Source organism: Kogia breviceps, chromosome 14 (genome assembly GCF_026419965.1).
Source record: "Kogia breviceps isolate mKogBre1 chromosome 14, mKogBre1 haplotype 1, whole genome shotgun sequence".
Classification (NCBI taxonomy): Eukaryota; Metazoa; Chordata; class Mammalia; order Artiodactyla; family Physeteridae; genus Kogia; species Kogia breviceps.
Window position 1 is genome coordinate 36,333,675 of NC_081323.1, and position 26,547 is coordinate 36,360,221.

General features: G+C 44.0%; 1 protein-coding gene across 2 annotated transcripts in view; it reads right to left on the reverse strand.

Moving 5' to 3' along the window:
• SPTLC3 (serine palmitoyltransferase long chain base subunit 3) overlaps positions 1-26,547 on the reverse strand; it is a 129,542-nt gene that overhangs the window by 16,123 nt on the left and 86,872 nt on the right. Inside the window, exons 10-11 of one of the 2 annotated variants that reach the window (XM_067011989.1) lie at positions 18,063-18,189; positions 17,761-17,906 (exon numbers count right to left, since the gene is read on the reverse strand). In XM_067011989.1, coding sequence (XP_066868090.1) covers positions 17,761-17,906; positions 18,063-18,189 — 273 coding nt within the window. Of the gene's footprint in view, positions 1-17,760; positions 17,907-18,062; positions 18,190-26,547 lie in introns of those variants that run through there. The other variant, XM_059037525.2, reaches the window with a different exon arrangement.

The following is a 26,547-nucleotide window of genomic DNA, read 5'->3' on the forward strand; positions in this document are numbered from 1 at the left end:
TTTATTAATTATGTTGTGCTTTGAGATCCTTGTTTGAAGAGCGCTTTATAAAAGTAGAAGGAATTTTTAGCACTTGTTCTTTTGTATGGGGATAGCCACGCCAGGATGGCATGGGGACTGGGCATGGCAGTGACCTTCCCTTTGCAATACACAAAGTCCCTAATTAAATAGTTTCTGATTCTTCTTCCACCTATGATAATACGTAGAAGTCAGGGAAGGCTCCGCACAGATAAATAAGTCAAGGATCGGATCTCTTATGTAGAGTGCTGGAGAGTTTATACGAGTGTCTTATTTTGCTGTATTCTGGGTTCTCTGGAAAAGGAATAAGCTTTGGAGTTAAATGGACTAGGAACCAAACTCCACCTGGACAATGTAAGTTTTTGAAACCTGTTTCACCTAGAGATACATAAGCTTATCTCACAGGAATATTGGGAGAAATAAAGGGTTAATGCAGGAACATGCTTAGTACTGTGTCTGGGAAAAAGGTACTTAAAAGGTTAGTTACATTTTTCTGTTAGCGATAGTTCTGGGTGGCCTCAGTGGCACCTCGAAATCATTTGGAGAGCTTGACAAAATCCCATGCCCAGACTGTACCCCAGACCAATGAAATCAGCATCCCTGGTAATGAGATCAGGCATGAGTTTTGGATTTCACCATGTACGGCCAAGGAGACTCAGATGTCTCAGAAACAGTGGCCATTACCAGTTCACCCCCAAGGCCATGCATGGCTGTGTTAGGTGCCTGACTGTGTCTTGGCTGAGTCATGTTCCTTGGTTGGAGATGGAAAGTAAAAGATGGGCATATGTCCTAGCCTCTTGTTTGGCAAGATGACATCCCAGCATTTACTGAGTGCTCGAGGTCTCCAATGGTATGTTTGTGGGATCACTTGCTCCCCTGACAGTTATTGGCTCCAAAGTGCTCACTCGACTTGAGACCAACCTCACTGTCAACCATGCCCCTCATGAGGCTGGATAAAATCAGGGATGGACCCAGCTTGGCAGATGACCTGTAGGTTGCCATTCTACCCACTTGGATTTCTAGCTCTGCCAACTTGAGAGATGGACTAGGTTTAACCTTCTCTCCAATGTTATTAAAACAAAAACAGCTGGGGCAAGGGAAGGAAAACAAATAAAACCCAAAGTGTCACCACTAAAAGCCATGCCATCCCCAAATAAAAACAATCATCTGTGGCATTTCTAAAAATATGCTCAGGTCAACTCAATCTCCAGAGGGCCAGAAGGAATTTCGGACAGTAGACACTCCCAGAATGACCTGTCAAAAGCTAAAGAAGGAAAATATCTTCTCTGTTGAACTAACCATCATCTGCTGGCAAAAGAAGACAAAGGCATTTCCCCTGTAAGACTGAGTGAAAGAGGCGGATTTGATGAGTTTGCAAGACAATACCATGGACACTCTATTTTCTGCAGACTTTGCAAGCTTGCTCTCTAACAGAGGAAACGTGCATAGACCCAGATGGCATGGGGGACTTATTTTATTATTCCCCAGGCTGAAAAAGGCACATACAGAAATACACATCGCCCTCCTTTCACCAGTGCGGAATACAGGCTGGGCAACCTCGAACATGCTCCTAGACAGTGACGCTTGGGAAATGCGGTTCTCTTCTTTAGAGATAGGAAGAATCTTTCCCTAAAACATGTCTCACAACTTAAGAAGTCGATCTTTCTGAGCAGCCAGTTTGATCCTCAAGAGTGCCCGCAGTGGTCTGAGAAGGCCTCCCTCCCCCCACCCCTGCCCCCCTTGCCTCCTTCCCCTCCTTTGTCTGATGCTCACACTAGGCTCTGCTGTGGCATGGGGAGGGGGCGGGAGCAGGGGTGCCGGGGAGAGACCTTGGAGTAAAGTTTCAATGTGGCAGCAGGAATCCAGCATCTGTTATTTTAAGCTCTGGACAGCAGACAAGACATTTTGTTTCCTACACACTTGGGCCAGAGAGATCTCAGGAAAGATCAAGAGGCTACCGAGCAGCAAGAATCATAAGAATCACATTAGCAGTGACAAGCTTCCCAGTGGGATGGAGAAGACAGCGTTTGGAGTGGTTTGCTGAGAGGAACACATATTTTTATCAGGCACTGAAGCTCTCCCTTTTGATGTCTGGATTCCAAGGTTATGGCATGCTTTATAGTCACATACACGTGTGCCAAGGACGGTCCAGGCCGCTCAGTCCTGGCCCTGTGGAATGCACACAGGAGTGGAGTGGGCAGGCCAGACGTCAGGGTGGACGGCTGTCTACACAACAGGATTTCATGCCCCTGTTTCCACCTCCCCACCCACTGCTCAGATACACCGTCAGGGGCTTAATCCACAAGGAGAGTTGACAATGGACATGTCTTGTGCACCTACTATGAGCCAGGAGCTGTGCTTTGGGGCCCCCTTCACAGATGAGGAAACCAAGGCTGGGAGACTGTTCATGCATTGCACAGCTGACCTGGAAATTGGTGGTGCCTAAGAGTCTATCAAAGTCTGCTACTTGAAAGAAACTCATAAACTCATTCCTGATGAGGTGTGAGTCCCATGATTCATGGATTCATACATTTCACAAATGAAAAGCACTCACTATGTACAAGAGCCAGCTGCTAAGATGGAGGAGAAGATGAAAAAATTCCGGGGCTATTTGGCAAGAAATAACCTAACAGTAGAGAGAGCAGATATCAGATAATATACACACGAGAAGAGCCATAAGACAGATATAGAGAGAGTCAGCCTGCCTGTCACATAGTAGTGCTTCTTGAATCCTTACAGAATGAGTGATAAGGTTTAACATTAACTTGCATTTAAGTAGAGAGCAGTATCTTAGCAAGTCTCTAATGATGAAGTGTTACACATCGAATGGGGTAATTTGGGAGGCTGGGGCCTTTGGGACCCTTGCGGATTGGTGATTCTTAAACAGGGGAACACACCAGAGTCTTCAGGGAATTTTTTTTTTTTTTTTCTGGAATACTCACAGGTAAGCCTCTTCTGCAGATATTCTGCTCCAGAAAGATTGGTGTGGACCTTTTACAAAACCTCCCCCTGGGTAACTGCGGTGTGCACTCCAGTTCTGAACCATCACTCGTAGTCATAAACTGTTGTGGTTGTTGATTCTATGAAGATAATAAGGCTGATTCTAACTGAAGCCTCCAAAGAGCAATTTGTCTCCAAGTATTTTTGCATTTTTCCCCTCCATCAACAGGTCCGTGTGTCAGCTCCCATCTGCCCTTTTCTTTTTCTATGGAGATGAGGAAGTCACTCATATCTGAGCCTTAATTTACTGATCTGTTAAATGGGGATGATAACAATCTATTTTCCAGGACTTTGGGGAGAATGTTATTTCGTCCTTTTCCGTGTGAGTGGCTGTTGTGTTCAGGGTAGAATTAAAAGATGAATATGTCTATTATTTTCAAGGAGCTTATAGCCTAGAAAAAGTACGTAATAATCACAGATGGCAGAAAACTGAATGCCCCATGGAAGAAATGCTCTGGGAGTTTGGAGCAAAGACCTAGAGGTAGTAAGTGAACACCTTGTGCGCCAGAAGGGATGGTTAGCTCACTTGCCTAGAATGTTTGGTTTACAGTCATGAGAAAGATCAGTGGAATCAGACCCAGAGGGCTGCAGATGCCAACCTAAGAGGTGGTGGGCGCTAGGGAGACAGGGAAGCATCACAAACAGGATATGCCATGTTCTGAGGGGGTTTAGGAAGAGGAAGTTATAGTGTATATGTAGTACGTGGAGTAGGATAAGGGGAAAGCCAGAGGTGGCCAGACACGAAAGGAGGCCAGAGTGACAGCAGAAGTTGGTGAGATGTGTTTCAGCAAAGATTGTGGCAAGGAGGCAAAGGAGAGGTCCTGGCTGAGGAATTGGGTTAATGGGGGTCCCCTGAAAGCGCTCTGAGAAACAGTGCAAATGAAAGTAGCCTCTAGGAAGCCCCATCGAGGCAGCGTGTGCATGATTCAAACCTCTGGTTTTCAAAGTGTCTGCCGGGTGGGGTGTGCACTGAGGAAGCCTCAGGGAGGGGGGGCAGGGAAAAACTGAGGGAGGGGCTCAACGGCTAGGAGATCGGAACATTCCACCCTCCAAGCTGTCTCCATGACAACAGCATCTCTGCCAAGCACTCAAGGACCGTGAGCCTAATTTTCCTGGCTTCAAAATCCTCTCTGCCATCTTGGGCAAGGCATTTCATCCTTCTGCAGCTCAAGTTCTTCACCTGTAAAATGTGAATAATGAAAATGACAATAATAATAAGAAGGATGCCCGTTTCATACTGTTATGAGGATTCGATTTTAAGCACTTTGGACAGTGTCTGGCACACACAATAAGTCCTATAAGAGTGTTGTAAAGTTTTTAAAATTGGTATAAAATGGACTTCCACGTACATTTCATGTGAAAAAAAATTCTGTGGTTCAAAAATATCGAAAACTATTCATTTCCAGTCTTCACCAAAGACTGAACTGACTTGCTTGGATGTGCCCTCTAAGGCTGGGCCTCTGTGATCAATGGAAGTGACCTGTGGTGTCTACAGCCAATCTGGTTGTTCCTGTACCCTCCCCAGTTTCTTTTGTTTTTTTGTTTTGGTGCCTAGGACATGCCTTTTGATATTTTCTTAACCCCCAGAATTAAATATTCACCAGAATAATGTTCATTCTCAGTATTCAAGTTGAAGCATATGACCACTGGAAATCTAACTACATAAAGTCCTATTTTACAAAAACAAAATACATTTCAGGGACATTAACCAGTACTTAAGACGTAATCACATGAGCTCTTAGAAAGGACTGGGCTCTTTCTAAAGAAAGAGATTCTCCACTGCTGGCTTTGAAGATGGAGGGGGTCACATGGTAAGAAATTCAAGTCTCCAGGAGCTGAGAGGGGCCCCAGCTGACAGCTGACAAGCAAACAGGGACTTCAGTCCTGCAACCCCCAGAAACTGAGTTCTGCCACCGCCACATGTGAGCCTGGGAGAGGAGTGTGAACTGCAGAAAAAAGCTGCTGACACCTTCATTTCTGCCTTGCCAGGGCCTGAGAAGAGAAGAAACTTCCCAGACTCCCGACCCCAGGGGACTGTGAGATAATAAACGGATGTCATTTGAAGCCCGAAGTTTGTCGTCATCTGTGACATAGAAATAGAGAACGAATACATTCTGTCTAGCCTAGAGCACACGCTGGCCTTCTCCAGCCACAAATCCACCTGCTTAATCCTCCCTGGCTGTGGCTGACCTGATTTTCTCCCCCAAACTTCTCCAGACAAGAGTTGGGCTGGACTACGGTACTCCCCCGCTTTTGGGGTTTTTGCTGCTGAGCTGAAAGTGAACCCGTGATGGAGAAAACAAAGATCAATGTGGAACAGTAACTCCCCTTCACCCTCAAAGATCCTGCAGCTGGAATCATGTTCTTCTCCAGTTGGACTGAACCAGCAGAGAATTCCATGTGTGCTACATCACAACTCCCCCATCTCAGACTCCATCCCCACAGAGGAAACAAGAGTGAAGAGGTAACTTCTGTAGGACTCATGGTGTAAAAGGATATCTTGTTTGTAGGACGGGAGGAAGGAAGTGGCCATGTTATCCTTTTGCCCCAGTGCCATCTAAAAGACAAACAGATTCTCTTTACACTCTTGCTGGGGAAATCTTTTAAGGCCTCAAAGCAAGCGCAGAATTTACTGAACTGCCATAAAATTCTACGCTTGGCTAACTCTTAAGGTGAAGTGAATGAACGGAGAGAACGTTGTGGAACATTTTTCAAGCGATTTCTACACAACCAGACAAACTTCCCCTCCTAGCTGGGGCTCCACAGGTTGGCTAATTCTGTGTTTACTGGATGCCCACCCCCTTCCCCGCAGCATGGTCCTACAAGCACGTGAGCAGCAATAGGGCAGAGAGGCAACACCTGTCACTTTGCTTGCTGACCCCAACCTTAGGTTCCCCCCCTCAAAGACCAGGTAGAACTTTCTTACCCCCCAGCACAGGTGATTAATCATGGACAGAGGCAGCCCCTCAGTTGAAAGCCAGCCGAGCGTAGCACTGCCATCTGTTCTGCGTTAGCTGTTGCTGAAAGGCCAGTGGCTTGAAACCATTTAGAAAACGCAGCCCTCCGTGCCTTCTGTCTCTTTCTCTGCCTCTCTTTGCATCTCCAGCTGGTAACCAAGTGGCAAATATATTTAGGAAGCAGCGGCTGGGTCCTCCTTCAACAATGCCATGGGCCTTGGATGCCAGGGACCTCAGATGGCCTATTATGGGTGGGATTCTCTATGGGCTCCTCTGCATTCACGGAGGGACTTCAGAGGGACAGAACCAACGACGTGTGGCTGGGTTTAGGGGGAGAAAAGAACTTGGAGGAAGTCAATTTTGTATTCGCTGAACTCTATGCCAAGGTAGATGCTGAGATGACCTTTAAAAACTCCATGTCTAATTATCACAGTATCATCTCCCTAATCACAGTCCTTTCTGGGTTTCACTGTCTCTTCCTCACAGAGATTCTGGGTGAAGAGGAAGTCAGTAAGAACAGCCACGAGATAAGCTTGATAGTTTGGATGGATAAGTGTAGTTTGCAGCCCCCAAAGAGCTTGCCCTGCAGAGAAGCAACATCTTATGAGAGATGTTTGTGAATGGATCTCGTGTCAAATATAAACAGTAGGAAAGTGAGAAAATTCCACTCTGGTGAGTGAATTGCTTGTCACCCAGTGTACTCCTTTCCTTCCCCTTTCAAAGCACTAAATCTTCCCAGTTAGTCTCTCCCGTTTTTTAAACCTATCAAACTCAAGTGTAAAAATATGTGTGCCCTGTTCCAGGGACCAGAGCAAAGGTCCAAGGTCACAGCTGGAAGGCGCGGGGGCCACTTTCTCCAAGTCCGTGTCGGGTTAGAAGCAGGGTCAGTACCTCACCTGCCAATCTCATGATAAAATTTCACAAATGATCAGGATGAATGAAGTAATCCAGACAAAATAATCTAAAAATGAGGCATGGTTGTATTTTCCAGTGTGAATGCATTATATTTTAAGTCTCACTCTTTTTTCTTTTATCTTCAGTTTCCTCTCCAGAGGGTAAAGAAAAGAAAAATAATTGAGGTTCATAAATTAATGAAGTTATTTGAAAGACCTTGCCATTTTATTCAATTCCTTCTCCTAAGAACTGAATACAAAACAGAAATTTAAGCCTTTGGAAAACATTTTTATAAAATCCCAGATATGGTACAGAACGAATTATGTGGAGTGCATTTGTCCACATGTACATAACAGAAGCACACAGATTTTAGTGCTTCCTAAAGTAGATGGAATGCTTAAGGCAATGTTGAGTAGAATCATATTTTCATATAAATCCAATCTTTTTTTTTTTTTTTTTTTTTTTTTGCGGTATGCGGGCCTCTCACTGTTGTGGCCTCTCCCGTTGCGGAGCACAGGCTCCGGACGCGCAGGCCTGGCGGCCATGGCTCACGGGCTTAGTTGTTCCGCGGCATGTGGGATCTTCCCGGACCAGGGCACGAACCCGTGTCTCCTGCATCGGCAGGCGGATTCTCAACCATTGCGCCACCAGGGAAGCCCTAAATTCAATCTTGATATGAAGTTGCTAGCTTTATTTTTCTTCCTGGGCCTAGAATTCAGTTTTCCCTTGTGACTAGTTTACCTTGATTAGTCACATGCTGGGTGCTGATGTAATGAACATCAGAAGTTTGATACTTTTTAAAGCCTCTTAGCCTCCTTTTAGTCCATGGTCTCAAAAGAACCAAAGTGTGGCTGAATAAGAGAGTTGGGGTGACTCAAAATAAACCCATCCAATTCAGATAACTAACCTAAATGTCCATGTGTTTAAACTGTATGTTTTAAATTGCAATTCATAATTTTCTGATAATGATGCAATTTATAATTTTCTGTCTCATCACATCCTCCCTTTCAGAAAAATGGCCTGATTTTCTGAGAGTGTGTTACTACTTCCAAAATACACATTCTCTCCTGTTCTGGCCTGACTTCCAGAGCTGTTCCAATTTCATGTCTTTTTAGCTACTTCAGGGAAGCATTATGCCCAGGGGCCATTTTCTGCCTCCAAAAAGTACACAGCATTGGGGAATTGAGCACCATCATAATGATAATGATCTCAATACCTGCCATGGCCTGGGACTATGTTCTACGGGAAAGAAGCAGAAGTGGTTATAGTAAAAGCCAGACTAGAAGCCCCGAGAGTCCCTGTAAAAGGAAGAGATTTGTCTTCAGTCTTTTGGACTTTGTTTTTCTTTTTCCTTGGGCTACTTTTATTCCACTCCAGGTCAAGAGTTTATTTATTAAGTCAATAGAAAGAGATTGGGAAACTGTCTAAAATACACAATGTCTTCCCACAGTATACGTCCATCAGAAAGACTGGGGAAAGAATGTCCTGGGCTGAGGTTAAGTCCTGTGGCAAAGACTGGCTGGCCATTCACCAACCCCATTTCCTCCTGCTAGGCAGGCAGTTAACTTCATTTCCCAGGATGCTTTGTGGTTAGGCAAGGTCCTGTGACTGAGTCCCAGCAATAGGATGTAGGCAGAAACGAAACATACCACTCCAGTTATGGGCCCTGAAAACTTCACACACATGATCCTCTTTGCTCCTCACCCCTTTGATGGCAACCTTGGAAGCCATAAGTTGGAGGAGCCACAAGATGGAAGGAGGCTGTGTTTACACCCATTTTGGGCTCTATATGAGCAACAGAAAAATGTCTATTGTGTTATATGTTGGAGTTTGTTACAACAAGTAATTAACCTTAACTAATACAGACCTTGTAAGAGAGATACCATGAAAAATTTTCAAGGATTCAAAATCCTAATGCCCTTTTACATTTCATTGGCTAAATGGTGCCCTGGTAAATGGAAACTCTAATTTTTCAGTGTTAATTTTATTTTTTTCAACCTCTCATTACTAGTCACCAAATAATGTCATGAAAACGTGAAGTCTCTTGATTGAAAAAGACCCTAAGTGCAAATCATCATTAAGATGGATAAGAGGAGGGGAGGAGGTCCCTCCAACATACTCAGTGGAAAATGCCATTTTGGATGCCAAAGAACACCTGCTCACCTCTGTTTTGGAAATGTACTTCAACTCGGACAGAGAGGATTAGCTGGTGCCCAGTCTTTGCTGATTACTGTGTGAGTCAAATGCATTTATGAGATTTGGATGGTGTCTCCCTAGGAAACCTTAAGTGAAGGATTCAGCTAACTGCTTGGATAATTAAAGGAAAAACTCCATTTTTGCTTCTGCTATTTGGTAGTAGTGGCTTGAATTATCTGGCTTACTCACCTCTATATTAGATGGTGTCTAGACAAAGCCTTAGCATATGTAATAATGTAAAACCATTCATTTCTCAAAAGAAGACGAAAGGAACTCTACATTTTGGCTTATGCATATATCTACCAAGGAAGTGATTATAACTCCAGTATTTGAACCAAAATAATTCCATAAGTAACCTCTAAAGAAATGATATTGTAGTTGTTTATAGAGAGTGATTAGAATTCAAGCCTTGTCCAGGAAATCTGCTTAGCCCCAAATTTGGTCATTCAGTTTTCATTCATTCACATATTTGATGCTCAAGGCACAATTAATTAATCAATCACTACCCATTTGGAGGACTGGATTAGGGTATGTGTGACTAACATAAGAGCCAAAGATTTCATGAGACAGAGGAAGGAAGGATTATTTCTTGACTGTGGCCACTGTGAGAGGACTCAGAAGGCTGAACAGAGATTCAGGAGATAAAGAATGGGTGTAGTGGGTTTGTGGGGAGAGATGAGAATCTTCTAGATAGAGGGAATACCAATTGGTGGTACCAATGCCTTATGAATAGTTGCTGGGATATGGCCAAAGCTTACACTGAATGGGATCATTCATTCAGCCAACATATACTGCTTGAAGTTGGGGACAGTGTCCCTGCCCTCATGTCACTTGTATTCTCCTGGGGAGACAGAAAATAACCAAGGAAACAAGTACATAATTCCAGGTGGTGGTAAGTGCTATGAAGGAAAATGGTGCAGAATAAGGGAGTAGATAGAGTTGCCCACAAGGGAAGGGGTGATATTTTAGAAAGGGTGGTTAGGGATGGTCTCTCTGGGTTGGTGGCAGGTGCTAGAAGGGTCACTCCAGCATGAATCCCCATTTCAAGCCATCCTGAGTCCAGATTTCACCTGGTCTCCAAGTTTGGGTCTGAGCCTGTTCTGAGAGGTGAGCTGGAGTAGCATAAAATACAAGGGCATCTGTGTCCAGGCTCGGGAACAAGGAAGGTCTGGGTGGTGCTCAAGGGGTGAAAAATGAGGGAAGGTGGAAGCTGCTGGAAATCAGAGAGGGCTCCAGTTGTTTTCTTTGATTTTGACATATCTGTGTTTTTGAACATGATCTGAATTTCATCCACTAACAGAATGCATCCCCCCTTTTCCACTGCTGTTCCGTTTTGAACAGAAACCACAGTGATCTTTAACCCCTCAGATATTCTCAGGGACTAGAACCAGGGATTTGGCAGTGAAGGGACAGAATACTCAGTTTTAATTTTGGAATGGGCAATGTCACCATAAAGTAGTGACACCGTAATATAACCAAATGCACATTTAAAAGATATCACCTCCCCAGTTCAGGAATGGAGAGCCTTGCTACCCCAGAGGCCGAAACTCAGAAGAAAAAGAAGAACACTCCCATTAACTGAGGGTCTTCACTCCTCAGTCTCACCAAAGGCAGCATGAGATGTACAAGCAGAATTCTAGGGCTAGTAACAGCTTCTTCACAGATGGAATGTTTTGAATACCTCTCAAGTCATGCAAGAAATAAAATAAAACCTCACAAAGTTAGTGTGAGGAGGCCCTCTGTTGGGGAGCATGTCTATTTAATACTTCCTCCTCAGATCTTGGGCTCATCACAATTCTGATTTTCTAAAGGGCAAAGGAAGCTCAGCTTGAGGCAAAGTTCCTGTACTGGCACAATGGCTGGGGTACTTAGCTCTAATTTTTCGAGTCAGTTTCCTCACTTCTCTTATTGGCCTTCCTGCTATAGTTCACCAAAGCCTGTGTCTCCATATTAAAATATTGAAAGTGGAGAATTGAGGAAATTATTTGGTTAATATCTAAGATGATTGAGGAAGGATGATGGTAATACTATTTGTCTCATCTTTTTGTAGCAATAATCCCAGAATACTATATTCAGAAAATACATTAAATTAAAAAGGAAAAACAGCCTATTGCATTCCATCCTGTCAAATTCCTATATTTTTTTGAGGATCCTGTAGAGCGAATTCCTTTATTTCCAGGAAGAACACAATTCATTATTCCATCTTGATTTTACCTTTAGTTTTTCTCTACCTATACAACATCCAGACACGTCCCCCACCCTGCCACCCAGAAACTCCTTCTGTTTACAGGCAAAGAGGGACAAGTGTGACTTTGAAGAAAAATAGAAAATTCTATTTTTCTTAACTTCATTGTTTAAGCATAGGAGATTTTATTAGCAACGATGAAGGTGTATTCTACTGAAGTTGGGTATTATATGTTAGGAATTGGAACTCTGTATTTATTTTCACCTGTAAGTAAATTTCCACTACTCTTTTCCTCTCTAGGGAAACACTACTGACCACTCAATTATGAACAAATCAAATATTTCCATGCATATGATAGCAAAAGACGGTTTTGTGATTCACAGCGTTGGTGATCATCTCATCGGCCTAGCACTGAAATAACAGTAGGAAAAGTTGATGAAATCACAGAGATTCTTTTTCTGAGAGCCATTTTGGTCAGATAAGGAATGCCTTAGCCAATGGAGTGATCTATATTATCTGTTCTGAAGTGGAGAAGTTTTCATCACCTTTTCATGAGACACTGATACAGGCTCAAGTTTGAGAAGCACGTTTCTACATCACAGAAAAGAAAAAGGGGGGCATACGTGTGCAGAGGGGAATGTAAAGAGAGCAGAGGATGGAATTCTGACACATGCAAATGGGAAGAAAAACTAGCAGAGAAGGGGAGGAAGAACAGACAAACAAATAAAAGAGAACCAGAAAAAAACAGCATCTTCCACAACTAAGGGAAGACTGTTCTCAAGGAGAGAGGATGAGGTGGAAAGGTCAGTCAAGGTCAGCTGGAGAAGGACCAGGGTCGGTGGGAAGCGGCGACCTCTGAGGGAACAGAGTCCATGGAAATGGGCAGAGGATGAGGGCTGATGGCTGAGGGGGAGGGGGAGGGGAGCAGGCAGACGGCCATTCTTCTGAGAAGATTTGCAGCAATGGAAGGTGTGCGACTTGACAGCTATTGACACAGAAGGGGTGAGGGGATGCTTTTTACGATGAAGGAGATGAACAGGTTCCTGGTTGAGAAAAGGGGCCGGTGCCTTTAGAAGGTGGGAAGGGAGAGAATCAAGCACAGAGATATGGAAGAGATAGGGGTCGTTTATTTGCTGAGCTAAGAGGGAAAGAGAGAAGGATTCAACAAATATTTGTTGAGAACTTGTCATCGCCAGGCACTGTCCTCGGTGTCAGGAGCAAGACAGACAAAATGCTTGTTCTCCTGGAGTTTACATCCTAGTGGGAAACCAGAAAATAAGCAGATACGTGTATAATTGGTCAGGTGCTCATAAATGCTACTAAGACTGAAGCAAGGTGAGGAGAATGACAGGGACAAGAAGGGGTGTGCAATTAAGGATACAGCTGCCCCTCTCATAAGGCTGATTTTGAGCAAAGATGTGAGGAAAGTGAGGGAGTGGGTTATGCATGTGTTGGCTGGACATGATGTTCTAGAAAGGCCAGCAAGTGCAAAGACCCTTTGTGGGAGCTGTTCCCTGCGTTCTAGGAAAAACAAGTATGCCAGCTACTTGGAGTGGACCAAGCAAGGGAAAGAGTAGTAGGAAATATGGAAGACCACATCAGGAGGAGCCCGGAAGGCCAAAGTCTGGACTTTACACTGAGAAAGCTGGAAAACAATGAAAAGTTCTGAGTGAAGGGGTGATATGGTCTGGGTTACATTTTGTTAAAAGATAATTTTGGCTTCTGTGTGGAGAACAAGTCATAAAATGGCAAGAATGGGGAGTGGAGATCATTCCAGTGATCCAGGTGAGAGGTGATGGAGGCGCTGGTGGAGAGGGTGAGAATGGACCTGATTCCTGGGATATGTCAAAGGAAGTGCTGCAGGATTTGCTGATGGAGTAGGTGTAAGGCCTGAGAGACAGGAAGATCCCAGGGTGCATAAAAACTATTGGAAAAATTAGAGAAGGAAGGGGAGAAAGCAGATGAGTTAAAAACAATAGTAATTTTCACCTTTATTGGGTGCTTACTATGCATCAAGCATCATGCTAAGTTCATTATCTACATTACATCAGTTAATCCTCCTTACAACCCCAGTTTACAACGAAGGAACTGAAGCTAACAGAGGGTAAGCAACTTGCCATTCATGGAGCAAGTGGTGGGTCGAGGACCGGGCCCCATGCAGTCTGGCTGCAAAGCATGCACCCTAACGCCTCCACGCGATACAACTTCTATTTTCTCTGAGAAGTGAAAGTTTACCCAGAGTTGGGGGACAGAGAGCCCAAACTGGGGGTTCAAAAAGAATGTTGACTGATTAATTGAAAAATATGTCAAAGATTTAAATAAATAATAAGACAAGTGTTGATGATGCTTTCTTTATGGGAGTGGTTGGTGTCGCTTGGGCCTCACCCTCCTGCCTGGGCCATGTCTTGATGAAGAAAATGACAGAGCTGCCATCTTTCTGGACCTTTTCAAAACTGGTGTTCATCACTAAGGTATCCCCATCACTGAGTCATCCCTTCAGCTGCCACAACTGGTGTGGGACTGACTCCCAGCTCCCAGTCCTATGAGATAAACATTCCCTCCATCTTGGAGCCTTTCAAGGCTCCTTGTTTAGCATAAATGCTGATCTGAAATCGAGTGGGTCTGCAAGATAGAAATTGAGTCATGACATAGTTATTAAGCTGAGCACTAGGCTTGGCACTCAGAAGGACACCAAATTAATTCATGACACAGCTCTTGCCCTTGAAGGGCTTACAGCATTGGTTTGGCTGGGGGACCACCCAACATCCATTAGGATGGAGAAACCAAATCTCCACTCTGGGTTCATTGTGCTGCACGAAGTGACAGGCCAGGAGACGAGGAGGGCCTCGGTGCCTGTGGAAGGCCTGGGTGGCTTGCAGCCCCTCAGCTTGTGGTGCATTAACTCCATGAGCAGCCTGGCTGCAGAGTCAAGGTGGCTGTTTGTGCATAAACATTGTCATTTCACTGGGACTGCTATTTCATCTTTGAACCTTGGCTTCAAAGAACACTGACCTTATCCCTGTAGTCTGCCTTTCTTTGAAGCGTATGGCTTTGCCTTGCAGATTAAAGTGAAGACATTCATCAAGCAACAGATCTGGCCAACGGGTCCCCAAACTCAACCCAAAACAAAGCCTTGAAAGGCTCCAATCACAGCGGCAGGGGAGCAGCCGAAGATCAAGGCTCGGAGCGGGGTGCTTTCTCAGATCCCATAAGGCAGCTCTGGCTCGACGAAGTGCAGCCCTTTGAGCTTTGGGCAACTTTACCCTGAGAGTTGGTCTATCTCTGCAGAAAGGAGTGAGTTACTGCAACGTTCCCAACCAGACTTGTTTATCTTATTTAAAGCAGGCATTGTTGTCAATGAGGCCAGCGTGATGATTCACTGTGTGCTTTTGAATTCTTCAAAAGCCATGTCAGGCTGAACCATCTGAAACTTGGCTGATGATTCAGTCAGTTTTCTTTTTTATCACTTTTCTTTTGTTAGTTCCTTTGAAAAGAAACTGTCCAATCTTTCTCCTTGATTCCCCTTAACTTGATTCTGAGAACACAGACTGGACACGTATCCTTTTCTCATTTCTTTCTTTTTTCTCTTAAGATGGCAAGAAGAGTGAAGTGAGACCCTTTAACTGGGAGGTTAAAAATAATGACCAGGCAATTCTTTAATTATAAGGCAAGAGAGAGAACCAATTGAAATATCTCTCCCCTCAGAGGAAGAAAAACTGATGATAGATAGCTATCAAAGTTCTTATGATCATGTCTTTACATGTAACTTTTCTGCAGATCTTTTTGGTCAGATAAATAGAGTGAGTTCTGTCTGTGATGAAGTGGTAAAGCCAACCAGAGGTGGGAAGGAAAAGACTGTCAATTTGGGGACATGTTAATCAACGGATGCTGATAATATATACACTACAGGGCTTAAGAAAGTAGTGATCTTTATTAAGACATAGGCTAATTTTCAGGGTAACTTTTTTCTAGTTATTCATCTTGAAAATATGACCAATGGATAATTCTGGTCATCATAGGACAATTCATTTAACTGGCATTTTAGCTTTAGTCTCAAGTAATTGTTTTCCATTAAGAAATGCACATAGTCAAGAAGATCATTAAGATGACTTTGAGAGAGTTCCAGTGGTTCTGGACCAGTTTTTTCACACAACCGGACAGCTTATGTGGGAATTGGAGACAGGTCTATTTCAAGTTTCAGCTTTAGAAGGTTGAAAGATATCTGCTTATTCATATCTATATCCACATCTCTTAATTTACCACCACCGTTTCCCCAAATTCAGGTGGGCCATGTGACTAGTTTTGGCCAATGGATGGTAAGCAAGGTGATGTGTCACTGCCAGGCTGATGTTCTTACTCTCTACCATGGCGTCTGTGGAGGCCAGGTGCTGAGATGGCCAAGCCTCAAGCTCGCAGAAGCCTGAGTCACTTCCTAAGGAGATGAAGTGGGCAGGGAGATGTCCGATTTGTATTAGATCTGGTATTAGATCTGAGAGCAAGAAATAAACCTTGATTCAGTTAAGTCACTGAGATTCTCAAAGTTTATTTGTTACACTGGCATAATTTAGTTTATCCTGACTAATCCAGGACCTTGAAGGAAATCTAGTCTTACCTCACTTGCATCACAAGAATCCTTCCTACAGCTTCTCCAAGACATAGTCCAAATACTTCTTGAACCCCTCAGGAATAATACCAAGTAATGTAGCAAGCAATTATACAATGCTTACTATAGATGGAATTGTTTTCAGTCATAATGAAGCATTTTATATGTCTCATTTTACCTAATTCTCACAAAAACCTTAGTTCCTCAATATCCCTTTCCTTATTTTACAGCTGGAAGAACTGAAGCACAGACAAATAACTTGCTCAGGGTTGAGCAGATCAGTGAAGTCACTTGCCTAAGACTGCACAGCAAGTTAAGTAGTATCCCAGGAGTCAAGGCCAGGCAGCTGCTTTCAGTTTATGCCCTTAAGCATTGCATCATGGATGGACTGGATTCGCATTTCCTTTTTTTAAAAATAGATCTTTATTGGAGTATAACTGCTTCACAATACTGTGTTAGCTTCTGCTGTACAAAAGTGAATCAGCCATACGCATACATATATCCCCATATCCCCTTCCTCTTGAGCCTCCCTCCCACCCTCCCTATCCCACCCTTCTAGGTCGTAGCAAAGCAAAAGAGAAAAACAAATACCATATGCTAATGCATATATATGGAATCTAAAAAAAAAAAAAAGGTACTGATGAACCTAGTGGCAGGGCAGGAATAAAGATATAGACATAGAGAATGGACTTAAGGACACGGGGAAGGGAAGGGGGAAGTTGAGGAGAAGTGAGAGTAGCATCGACATATATACACTACCAAATGTAGAATAGTTAGCTAGTGGGAAGCAGCAGCATAGCACAGGGAGATCAGCTCGATGTTTTGCGACGAATTTCTTTTTCACACAGACTATTCAATAAGACACAGAATCATAAAACCCAAAAGACATGGCTGGAAATGACATGAGAGGTCAGTCAATCATTGCATTTTACACAGAGGAACAAAGTCACCCTCCAGGCCATTTTCTTGCTTTAGTGAAAAAGAAAAGTCTATCCTTTTCAACCCAGTGACTGAGGAGCACGGTGGCTCAGTGGAAGGGCTTCAGGGACCATTGGTTTGGAGGTACGTAGAGACACTATGTCATCCGCACCAGCCCTGTTTTAATCTGTTTTATATATAGTAGGCTTCTGGGTAAAATGTGTATGTGAATAAAGTATTCTGCTGTTTTAATAAAATTGAAAAATGATGGATCTCTCCATATTTCTACTGAAATAGTAGGCTTGGAACATTGCACTAGACAGTATAGGGTTTCACATCAGCTGAGAGGTGGGTCAGGCCACACGGATTGCATAGTCCAGTGAGCAGGTCTGAGGCCAGGGTAATTTGCTGCTTCTACAAACACACTCACTAGATTGCCTGACACCAAGAACTGCCCTAGTCATCACTGTCCCCCATTGTGATAAATAGTAGAAGCTCTATAAACTGTATATGAAAGATGGAGAGTTCCAAGAGCCTTTGATGAAACCATTTTTCAAAAAAAAGGTTAAGCTCATTTGAGTTGAACAAAGTAGCACACCTTGGCTGTGGTGATCCAACATCAAAGAAATGGCTGGTAAGTTATCGTTGTGAATGTTTTGTACATATATTCTTAAATGGGCAGTGGTGAATTTATTCTCCCCAGCTCCTGTCTGGTAATGAATGAATGAATAAATGAATGATGAGATAGATGGGTGGGTGGATGAAGAAAATGAATATTAAATTGACTAGGTTGTTCCCAGGGAAACACAAGTGACAGTTCCAAGAAAGCACAGGCAAACACACACCAAGTTTGGCTTCATAAACACAATTATCCATACTTGCTGATCACATTAACAGGTGAATTAGAAAGTTTTCATTGCATTAAAAGAGTATCTTCCACTTACTTGTGTGCTGACGGCAGTTCTAGTACATTTATGTACTCTGTACTGTTATGTATTATGTATTATTGATGAGCATATGGCTTGATTTAGAAATTGGTTAAGACAAAGGTGTATAGGGACTTCTCTGGTAATCCAGTGGTTAAGACTCTGCACTTCCACTGCAGGGGGAGTGGGTTCAATCCCTGGTCTGGGAACTAAGATCCCACATGGCACGCGATGCAGCCAAAAAAAGAAAAAAAATAAAAGAAATGTATATTTGAAAAGGGGGGAGGTTGATGGGGCAGAAGGGAGACAGGGAGAGGTCTAGGAAAGGAATTCACGGGAGATGTGCTTGCTGCAGACCCTCTTACCTTGCGTGGTCCCATCTAGTCCCATGATGAGTTTCATTGCTCTGATGATTTGCTCTGCTATCGGGGGGCTCATGGAGGTGGCATAAGCAGCGCTATGTGAGTGAGCCCGTAAATAATCCACAAGGTCCTTTAATACAGGAGGGAAATCCAAAAAGAAGGCAAATAAATCTCAGTGTTGTTGGCCCCATCTCCACCCATCATAGCACAAGACATTTGATTCTCGAATGTGGTCTGATTTTCAGTGGGCATCACCGAACTCTTTATTTTTTCTATCCCTTCTTCTTAGTCTCTCCCTAAACAATCTAGAAGGTATACAAAAATGGGATGCTGCAAATTTGGAGTTGAGTTCTGTAAGGCAAAACCAGATGTGTAAAGGAAAAGTGGTTTCCTAGACATATGCTTGGGTACCTAGCCCATACGAGCATTGGTTTACTATTCAGGAGAGTCCAAAGAAAAATCCTGGATGTGTTTTTTTGCCCTTGAGCATATTACTTTAGCTTGTACCCATGGAGGAGTAATGGCAGGAAAAATAACAAGACATGCAGACTAGTTTATGCAGCGGGGCTACCAGATGGCCGAGGAAGGAGAGGGGATATTACCAGTGGGAGTAGATAAGGGATGCTCCAGTGAGGAAGTAGAATTAAGTCTTGAAGAAAGAAGACAGACAAAGATAAAAGGAAAACTTTCAGGGGAAGGGAGCAGCATAAGGGAGAGGAGAGAAATTAAACCCAGGTGGAGGTGAGGACCAGATAAACTCTAGTTGTGCCTTGAGCAGGAGACAACTATTGAGATTTCTGTGTAACCCTATTTGGAGCTCTGACCCACTGCAGGATGCTGGTCTGTACAGTGGTAGGAATGATTCTCCACCTGCATGTCTGACCCTTGAGGCCAAACCTGAAGTCCCAGGTAAGCATGCTGAGAGCCTGAAGAAGCTCCAATCACCTCATTCTACAGCGATGATGGGGGACTCAGAGCTGGTACCTGAAGGCACTCAGCCCTGGCCAGGCCGACCATCCATTGGCCCACCTGTCCTGACTCATAGCCCAGGACCCTCAGGGTTGTCCTGCAGAAAAGCTAGTGGGCGCATAGTGGCTCTGTATTAGCAGTGGGGTCTGTAAAGCATCAGCCACCTTCTCTTCCAGGATAACAAGACAGCTTAGGATCCCACTTAGGATCTACTCTGATCATTCCCTGGAAGATGAACTGGGGAGAGCTCTGCTTTGAGCCGGCCCATCTCGTCCTAACTCCCCTTCACCGGCCACATCCATTCCCACCTCCGCGCCTGGGACTGTGCCCGCCTGGCACTTTTCTCCCTCGGGTTATGGGTGTCGTGTTTCCTCCCAACCCAAGCATTTTAAATGTACGTTTATCTTCCTACGAACTAGTAACTAAAGTTAATAGGTAAGTAAGTAGAGAATACCTAAAGTTACTATGAACTTTCCTAAACATTCATAGTCAAGTGAGTGGCCTGCTTTACAGGTGGTTGGTGACATGATGCCTCTACCTGGCCCACAGGGGGAACAGGTAACTCCATCCTGTCCTTCCTGCTTCCTTCAATATGTCCTTCATCCTAAATCCCCTCTTCCAAGCTCCTGCTTCCCCGACTTCCTTTCTCCTTCATTTCACACTCTTCATTCCTTTTTGTTGGTTTGTTTCTTCTTTTCCTTCCCCATCGCTTCTACTGATTCCCTCTTTTTTTAAAAACATCTTTATTGGAGTATAATTGCTTTACAATGGTGTGTTAGTTTCTGCTTTATAACAAAGTGAATCAGCTATACATAGACATATATCCCCATATCCCCTCCCTCTTGCGTCTCCCTCCCACCCTCCCTATCCCACCCCTCTAGGTGGTCACAAAGCACCGAGCTGATCTCCCTGTGCTATGCGGCTGCTTCCCACTAGCTATCTATTTTACATTTGGTGGTGTATATATGTCAGTGCTACTCTCTCACTTTCTCCCAGCTTACCCTTCTCCCCTCCCCATGTCCTCAAGTCCATTCTCTAGTAGATCTGCATCTTTAGTTCCCTCTCTTTAGTTATTTTAATTTAAAATTCTCCATTCAAATCCTTTTTCTTTCCATTTCTAAGTATTTCTTTCCTTCCTTTCTCTCTCCTTTCTTCCCTCCCTCCCTCCCTTCCTCCCTCCCTTCCTTCCTTCCTTCCTTCCTTCCCTTGCCCCCTTCTCTCCCTATCCCCCCCTCTTCCCTCCTTCCCTCTTTCCATTCAGCAAGTTTGTACCAGGATGTGCTCTGGGCTATGTTCTGAATGCCAGAGCCCAAGAAGAGGAGGAGGATAGAAAGTCTAGTCCCTGGCAGCCATTCTCCACTCACATTAAAATCAAAATTAAGTTTCTGTCCATTATTTTGTTTAGTGAATCTCATAAAAACAGTGTTTTCACTGTATCTGAAGAGAATGTGTGTGATGTTGGCCTGAGTGAAGGCGCTGGCCACATGGTATCCAGGAAGTTCACTTTGAGGATGGAGGATGTGGCGGGAGGGTCAGGGAGAGAGAGGCGGTCATTTTCCAGAGTAGCCACAGCCAAGCTGCTCTTCACAATCCTCCGTGAGCAGCAGCAGGTGTTTTCTTTCTCTGCTGAGAGCTGGTGCCTTCCAGCAGGATGCTGGGGAAGCCAGTGAAGAGGCAGCGTGTGGGATGCAGGAAATGGGATGATAGGGCTCATGTGGTCGGGAAAGATCTGTTTCGAGGAGATGATCTGACCTTGAAGGATGGGTAGATTGGGATAGAGGAGGGGAGGGGCATGGACACGTGCTAAAATTAGTAATAAAGATGGCATCTTAATCAGCACAGGATGGAGGAGTCAAATGGGAGCAGAGGGAGAATCTAGTGCCTCCAAGAAAAGGTGATGAGGGGTTGTTCCCTCGAGGGGAGTTCTGACGCAGAGTTACAAGACAGGCTGTGGAGACTAGATCACTTGGGTTCAAATCCTGGCTCTGCCACTTACTGATATATGACCATGGGCAAGTTACTAAGCCTCTCTCTGCCTTAGTCTTCTTCTCTGAAAAATGAGATAATGGTAATACTTACCTCAGGGCCCTTGTGAGGATTCAATGAGTTAATACATACACAGTGCTTAAAAAGCATCTAGTACATAGTGACCTGATGCTGTTGGCAATTATTGTTAATGGATTGCCATCTCAGACATTCTTAATGCTGGGAGCATGGTTTGGGAGGAGGGGACCGAAATATAAAAACTTCTTACAGTGTCTTTATTCCAGCTCCCTTGTAATGCTGTAAGGTTACATAACTGCATGTTGGTAGACCCGGGCATCAAACCAAAGATTTTCAGCCCAGCTCTTCCTCCATCCTTATTGGGTGGTTAACAGTAGGAGTGAAAAGAAAGGAAAAGAGAGGCATTCTAAAGAAAGGAGAACCCAGACCTGATGGCAGATTGCATGACTGCAAAGATGGTAGAGCGGACAGTTCATTGATAGACCCAGAGCTGATATTTACTGGCTGCTTGAAGCTCCATTTTAAGAATTTTACGTGTATTTTCCATGTACATTTGCATGTATTAACTCAGCTTCACAATAACGCTATGAGATAGGTATGATTTTTATCTCCATTTTACAGGTGGGATCACTGAGTCATGGAACAGATCAGAATATTATCCAACCAAAAAGTGCAAAAAGTGGCTGGATAACAAGGATTTGGACCCAAACAGTCTGTCCTGAGATTACTGCCCCCCTGCACACCCCTTAGCTCTGCACTGTATTACTTCTTCAGACCAGAGGAGCTGGCTTGGCATGGGGTGGGGGATGGCCTAGGGAGCACAGAGAAGACCACCTTCACTGCTACTTATCCCTGTGGTGCTTTCCCTAATCCACAGAGACTGCACCTCTGGAGGACAAGGGGAAGAGGAGAATTCCTAATATACTCAAGTGTTCATAGTTCTAAACCACAGATTGAATTGTATCAGTTTCAAAATGTTTCCTGTCTATTACATTTATTTCTCCAAAGAAACTGGAACCTCCTTGAGAGTAGGGAACTGAGTTATATACTTTATTATACACTTTCTTATAATCCATAGTGGTGGGTACTTAGTGGGGTTCTGGTAAATACTGATGGTCTAATGGAAAACAGAAGGGTTTAGGGGCTGAGGAAGGATTGTGAGGGTCCCTGAAGCATAGAGGGAGGTATTAAGCTACATTCTTAGGAACAGGTATAGCAATATTCTTGTAGACTTGGGGCATTGCTGACAAAGATCAAAGAAACAAAACAAAGCCGCCTTTGATCCCTAAAGGGGTCTTTATGTCCCCAACCCCCAATTTTCCTATCAAATTGAGAAATTTCACAAAGCCAAGGTTACATGCATCCTTAGTTTGAATAGATGCCTCATCGGCACAGTATCACTTCCTTTTAACAGTAAGACTATCTTGCCCATAATCTTACTTCTTTCAGACTGAGTCCACTTTCTCTCAAATCTGTGTGTGGATGGGAGGTAATTTACCTGTGTGGTTCAGAAAGTGGGAATCTTGGAGTCCCCTCAGCAGAACATCAAGGAAACTTTGGTTCCTGGTTTTCCGATTTCCTCCTATCACTTGCCCACTGGATGCCATGAGCCTCATTAAGAGTTAGCTTTCGTCTTAAGGAGAGACTGTGTTTTGTTTTCCTTCGGGCTGGGTTAGAGGTCTCTTCAGACCGAGGTTTCCAAGACCATTAGTAAATGCAAAACCCTGAGCCTGGAGTTCAAGGACAAGGGTGGCTTCTCTGAGAAAGTTAGACAGGAGGCTCTTAGCGTAAACATCTTGGCATTCATTCCATGACCCCCATTTACTTCAAAGGGCTGTTAAATACAGCCAGGGCTGAGCACGCAGGGCAGAGCTGGCTTCTGCCTTCGTCTGGCCCCCAGGCTTCTGCGCTAACACTCACGCCAAACTTGGCTGCCCAGTCCCCTCCTCGAGAATCTCCGCCCTGCAACCTATCAGTCAGGAGGGTCACTTTTGCTTCATTCATTTGCAAATCTCTGGTCAGCCAGTGGAGGCTGTGAAAGCCAATGCTCAACCCCAGGCATGCAAGAGGACCCAGGATCCTTGCCCGAGAAAAACCTGTATCCTAGAAGCTGGGGTCTGCAGTGTTGACCCCATCTCCTCAGCAACTGAATTAATGCAAATTAAAAAATAAAAATAAGGAAACTAGCCCCATCAGCTCAGGCTTTCTTCCAAGAAGCCACTCATGGCATGGAGCTCTGATAGGTGGAGAGAAGTAAGTACCTGACATTTCACCTGGAGGTCTTGAAAGGAGAAGAAAGATTCACTGTGGGTTGTTCATGGATCAGCTACAGCAGCTCCGAACTCACAGTGGGCAAAACAGTAAAACCTTGCTGGCTCTTGAGAGACCGTTTTAGCAGTTTCCCTGAGGTTGGGAGAGTAGGTCAGGCCAAAGCAGTAAACTCCAAGAGTGGAGATGAATTTGTAGGACATTTTGTTACAGGGAGGCTGAAGTGAGGACAAAAATCTCTACTCTGTGTAGTTGTGTCTTAGCACCAAACCAATTTTTCTTTTGTATGTTTCCAAATATTTGTTTTATGTGACATATCTGCCTTGACCTGCTCCATAAAGATTTCTAGAGCCTCCTAGAAACTATTATTAGGAATATAGTCCCTGTGCCACTAACACTGACCTTGACAGTTAAAAAGAGAGTTAAGAGGTAGACAGTTTTATAGTTTTCTAGATTTTTGGACTCAAGTAGTTATTTTCAAATCTCAAGATTTACTAGGAAGCCCATGAGCAGAGTGAACTTGAAATTATTAAGATTTCAGAAAAATATAAATTCCTAGTGTGTGCATTTTAACGTTTTTTTATGGTTAATTTTGTTGCTTTTGTAGTATTTAGTATCTAGAATGCTGGATATTTTGCAGTACTCCCCCAAATTGAGATATATACTTTAAAATATCCAGAAAAAATATGTATGATGAAACTCTGAAAACTGAACTCAAATTATTTAAACAGATACTAGAGAGTTGTTTTTTTCTTTTTTTTTTTTTTTTGTGGTACGCGGGCCTCTCACTCTTGTGGCCTCTCCCGTTGTGGAGCACAGGCTCCGGATGCACAGGCTCAGCAGCCATGGCTCACGGGCCCAGCTGCTCCGCGGCATGTGGGATCTTCCCGGACCGGGGCACGAACCCATGACCCCTGCATTGGCAGACGGACCCTCAACCACTGCACAACCGGGAAAGCCCTAGAAAGTTTTTTTTTTTTCAAACAAATCTATACCATTTGCCCAATCCTATGTCCTATCAATTAAAAAGCATAGTTTAAAACAAACTGAAAGTGAAAATTCTTCAAAGTCCAGGGGGATAAAAACTATGATTTAAATGGAAACTATACATAATATAAAATTAACTTAATTTAACCAATTAAATGCACAGAAGAGCAGATGCATAAGTTCCATTAACTCATGGGCTCATTAGGCTAGAAGGAAACCGCAGTTTTTCTGGGTTTATCACAGTCTCACCAAAACGATTCCAGACAGGTGTTTATCTGACTGATTTTTAAATCATCAGGGAACGGCCCATGCAGACACTTTCTCAAGTGACCTCCTATCTCCTGCTCACCCTCCACATCTTGAAAACTACCCTGTGTTTTCTAGGTTTTGCATCTTGCTGTTTCAGGATAGTAGGTCTGTGCATGGGTCTGTCAAACACTCTCTAATTCTTGCTGCCACCTAGTGGTAAATTCAGAGACTGCAGAGTATTTGTGGAGGGGGTAGGGGGAAGGGGAGGGGCAGCGAGAGGGGAAGGTGAAGGGGAGGGCGGGGAGGGGGAGAGGGGAAAGGGGAAAATGATGAAGCCCTCTGGGTCTAAGTATGAACAAAATGAGTTTTTTTAAAGAGCAAAAAACGATCTACATACTTTTATCTTCCTCTTGATTAACGTAAATACTAAATAAATGTTCACAATTGCTCAGTATCTACCCCAAATCAATAGAAGTTACATAGACAAGAGCAAATACACTTTTAAAATAGTCCACCTGACTTCAGGATGGAGAGTATGTGAGAGAACCGTACTGAGCTGGTCCTAAACGGGCCGTCAGGAGCCTTTGTTTAAAGCGGGTATCACTTGAAGGAACTCTAAGGGGGACATGATGACAGCTACCAAATCTGACAACATTTCAAGGAACCACTCGCTTCAGTTTATTCAGGTGCCTTTGGTTCAGGAAACAGAGTTACGCTTGGTTAAAAATTTTGTAGCTCAGAACTTCTGCTAAAGTAATCACAAAGCCAAGTAGCCTGGGTCGGGGGCGCGCCTACTTTGAGACCGTCTGATCCCATTGCTTTGACAGTCGAGGAAGGGAAAATTTAACCTCTCACCAGATTTAGCTGAGTTTTGTAAGATCTGGGCATTCCCTATGTTTTTAGCAGCACCCAGTGAATTCCCACAGACCAGTGGAAGGATGCTGAACAACAATGCTTTGAGCTCGGAAGAAAGTGATGCTTCTTGAAGGGTAAAGACCACTAAAAGCTCTGGACATTTTAAGCATTTGCGCATCTCATGGCAGGGTCAGTGGCCGTAATAAAATCTGCTGTTTTAAATCATGGGCTTTCCGCAACCAGACTGTTTTCGGCCGTACTCCCTGGTGTTGTCTAAATGGTTTACCAGGAGTCTGAACTCCTGTTCCTGCTGGGGACAATGAGTGAGGAATCAGGAATTTTAGAGAAGCCATCGAGCCACCTGCATGCACTGCTTTTGGGCCTGCTTTGCCCTCCTGGGTGGAGCCAACTACACTGTCACAGTCTCTCTGGGGCAGGTGTAGGCCTGGGGGAGACAGCTATCAGGATTTGGATTAGACTGGCATATAAAGGAGCAGATTAACTGGCTCTTTGAGCCCTGAAACCCAGGTTTTAAAATTTCATTTCCTTTCTCTCCGCCCCTTCCCTCTTCTTTTAAAATCCTTTCAAGCATTTGTTTTATTTTAGCAACCCCCTTGGTGACATTGACAGTAGAATGACAGGGGTAACACTTAACAGTCTGATTCCTTCAGATCAGAATCTTAAGTCACCTAGATAAGGTATCAGAGGATGACAAGATTTGACCCATGGCTTATCCAAAATCGTGGAAGAGAATTATTTTGCAGAGAAAATCTCTAAAAAAGACATTTCCGATCTTGCTACTATTTTGCTTAAGACCCTGAAAACCCACAACTTGTAGCACAGGGTCAGTGTCCTTAACATCTGACCTCTGCTCACTGTTTCTACCACCCACCTTGCGTTTTTCACTCCACAAAACCCAAACCACTTACAGTTCTGCAGCATCACTTCTGTGGCTTGTTAGACATCATTCCCTCTTTCTGAAATATGAACCCCACCGCCCCTTCCTTTGTCTACAAGACTGACATTCATTCTAAGACTGCTTAGGTACTGCCCTTTCCTTTGGACTGTCTTTGCCTGTGTGCACAGCTGGGGTTGTCTCCTTATGATCATGTGATTACTCATCACATGCTCCTCTGCGCTATCAGAGGATGAGCTC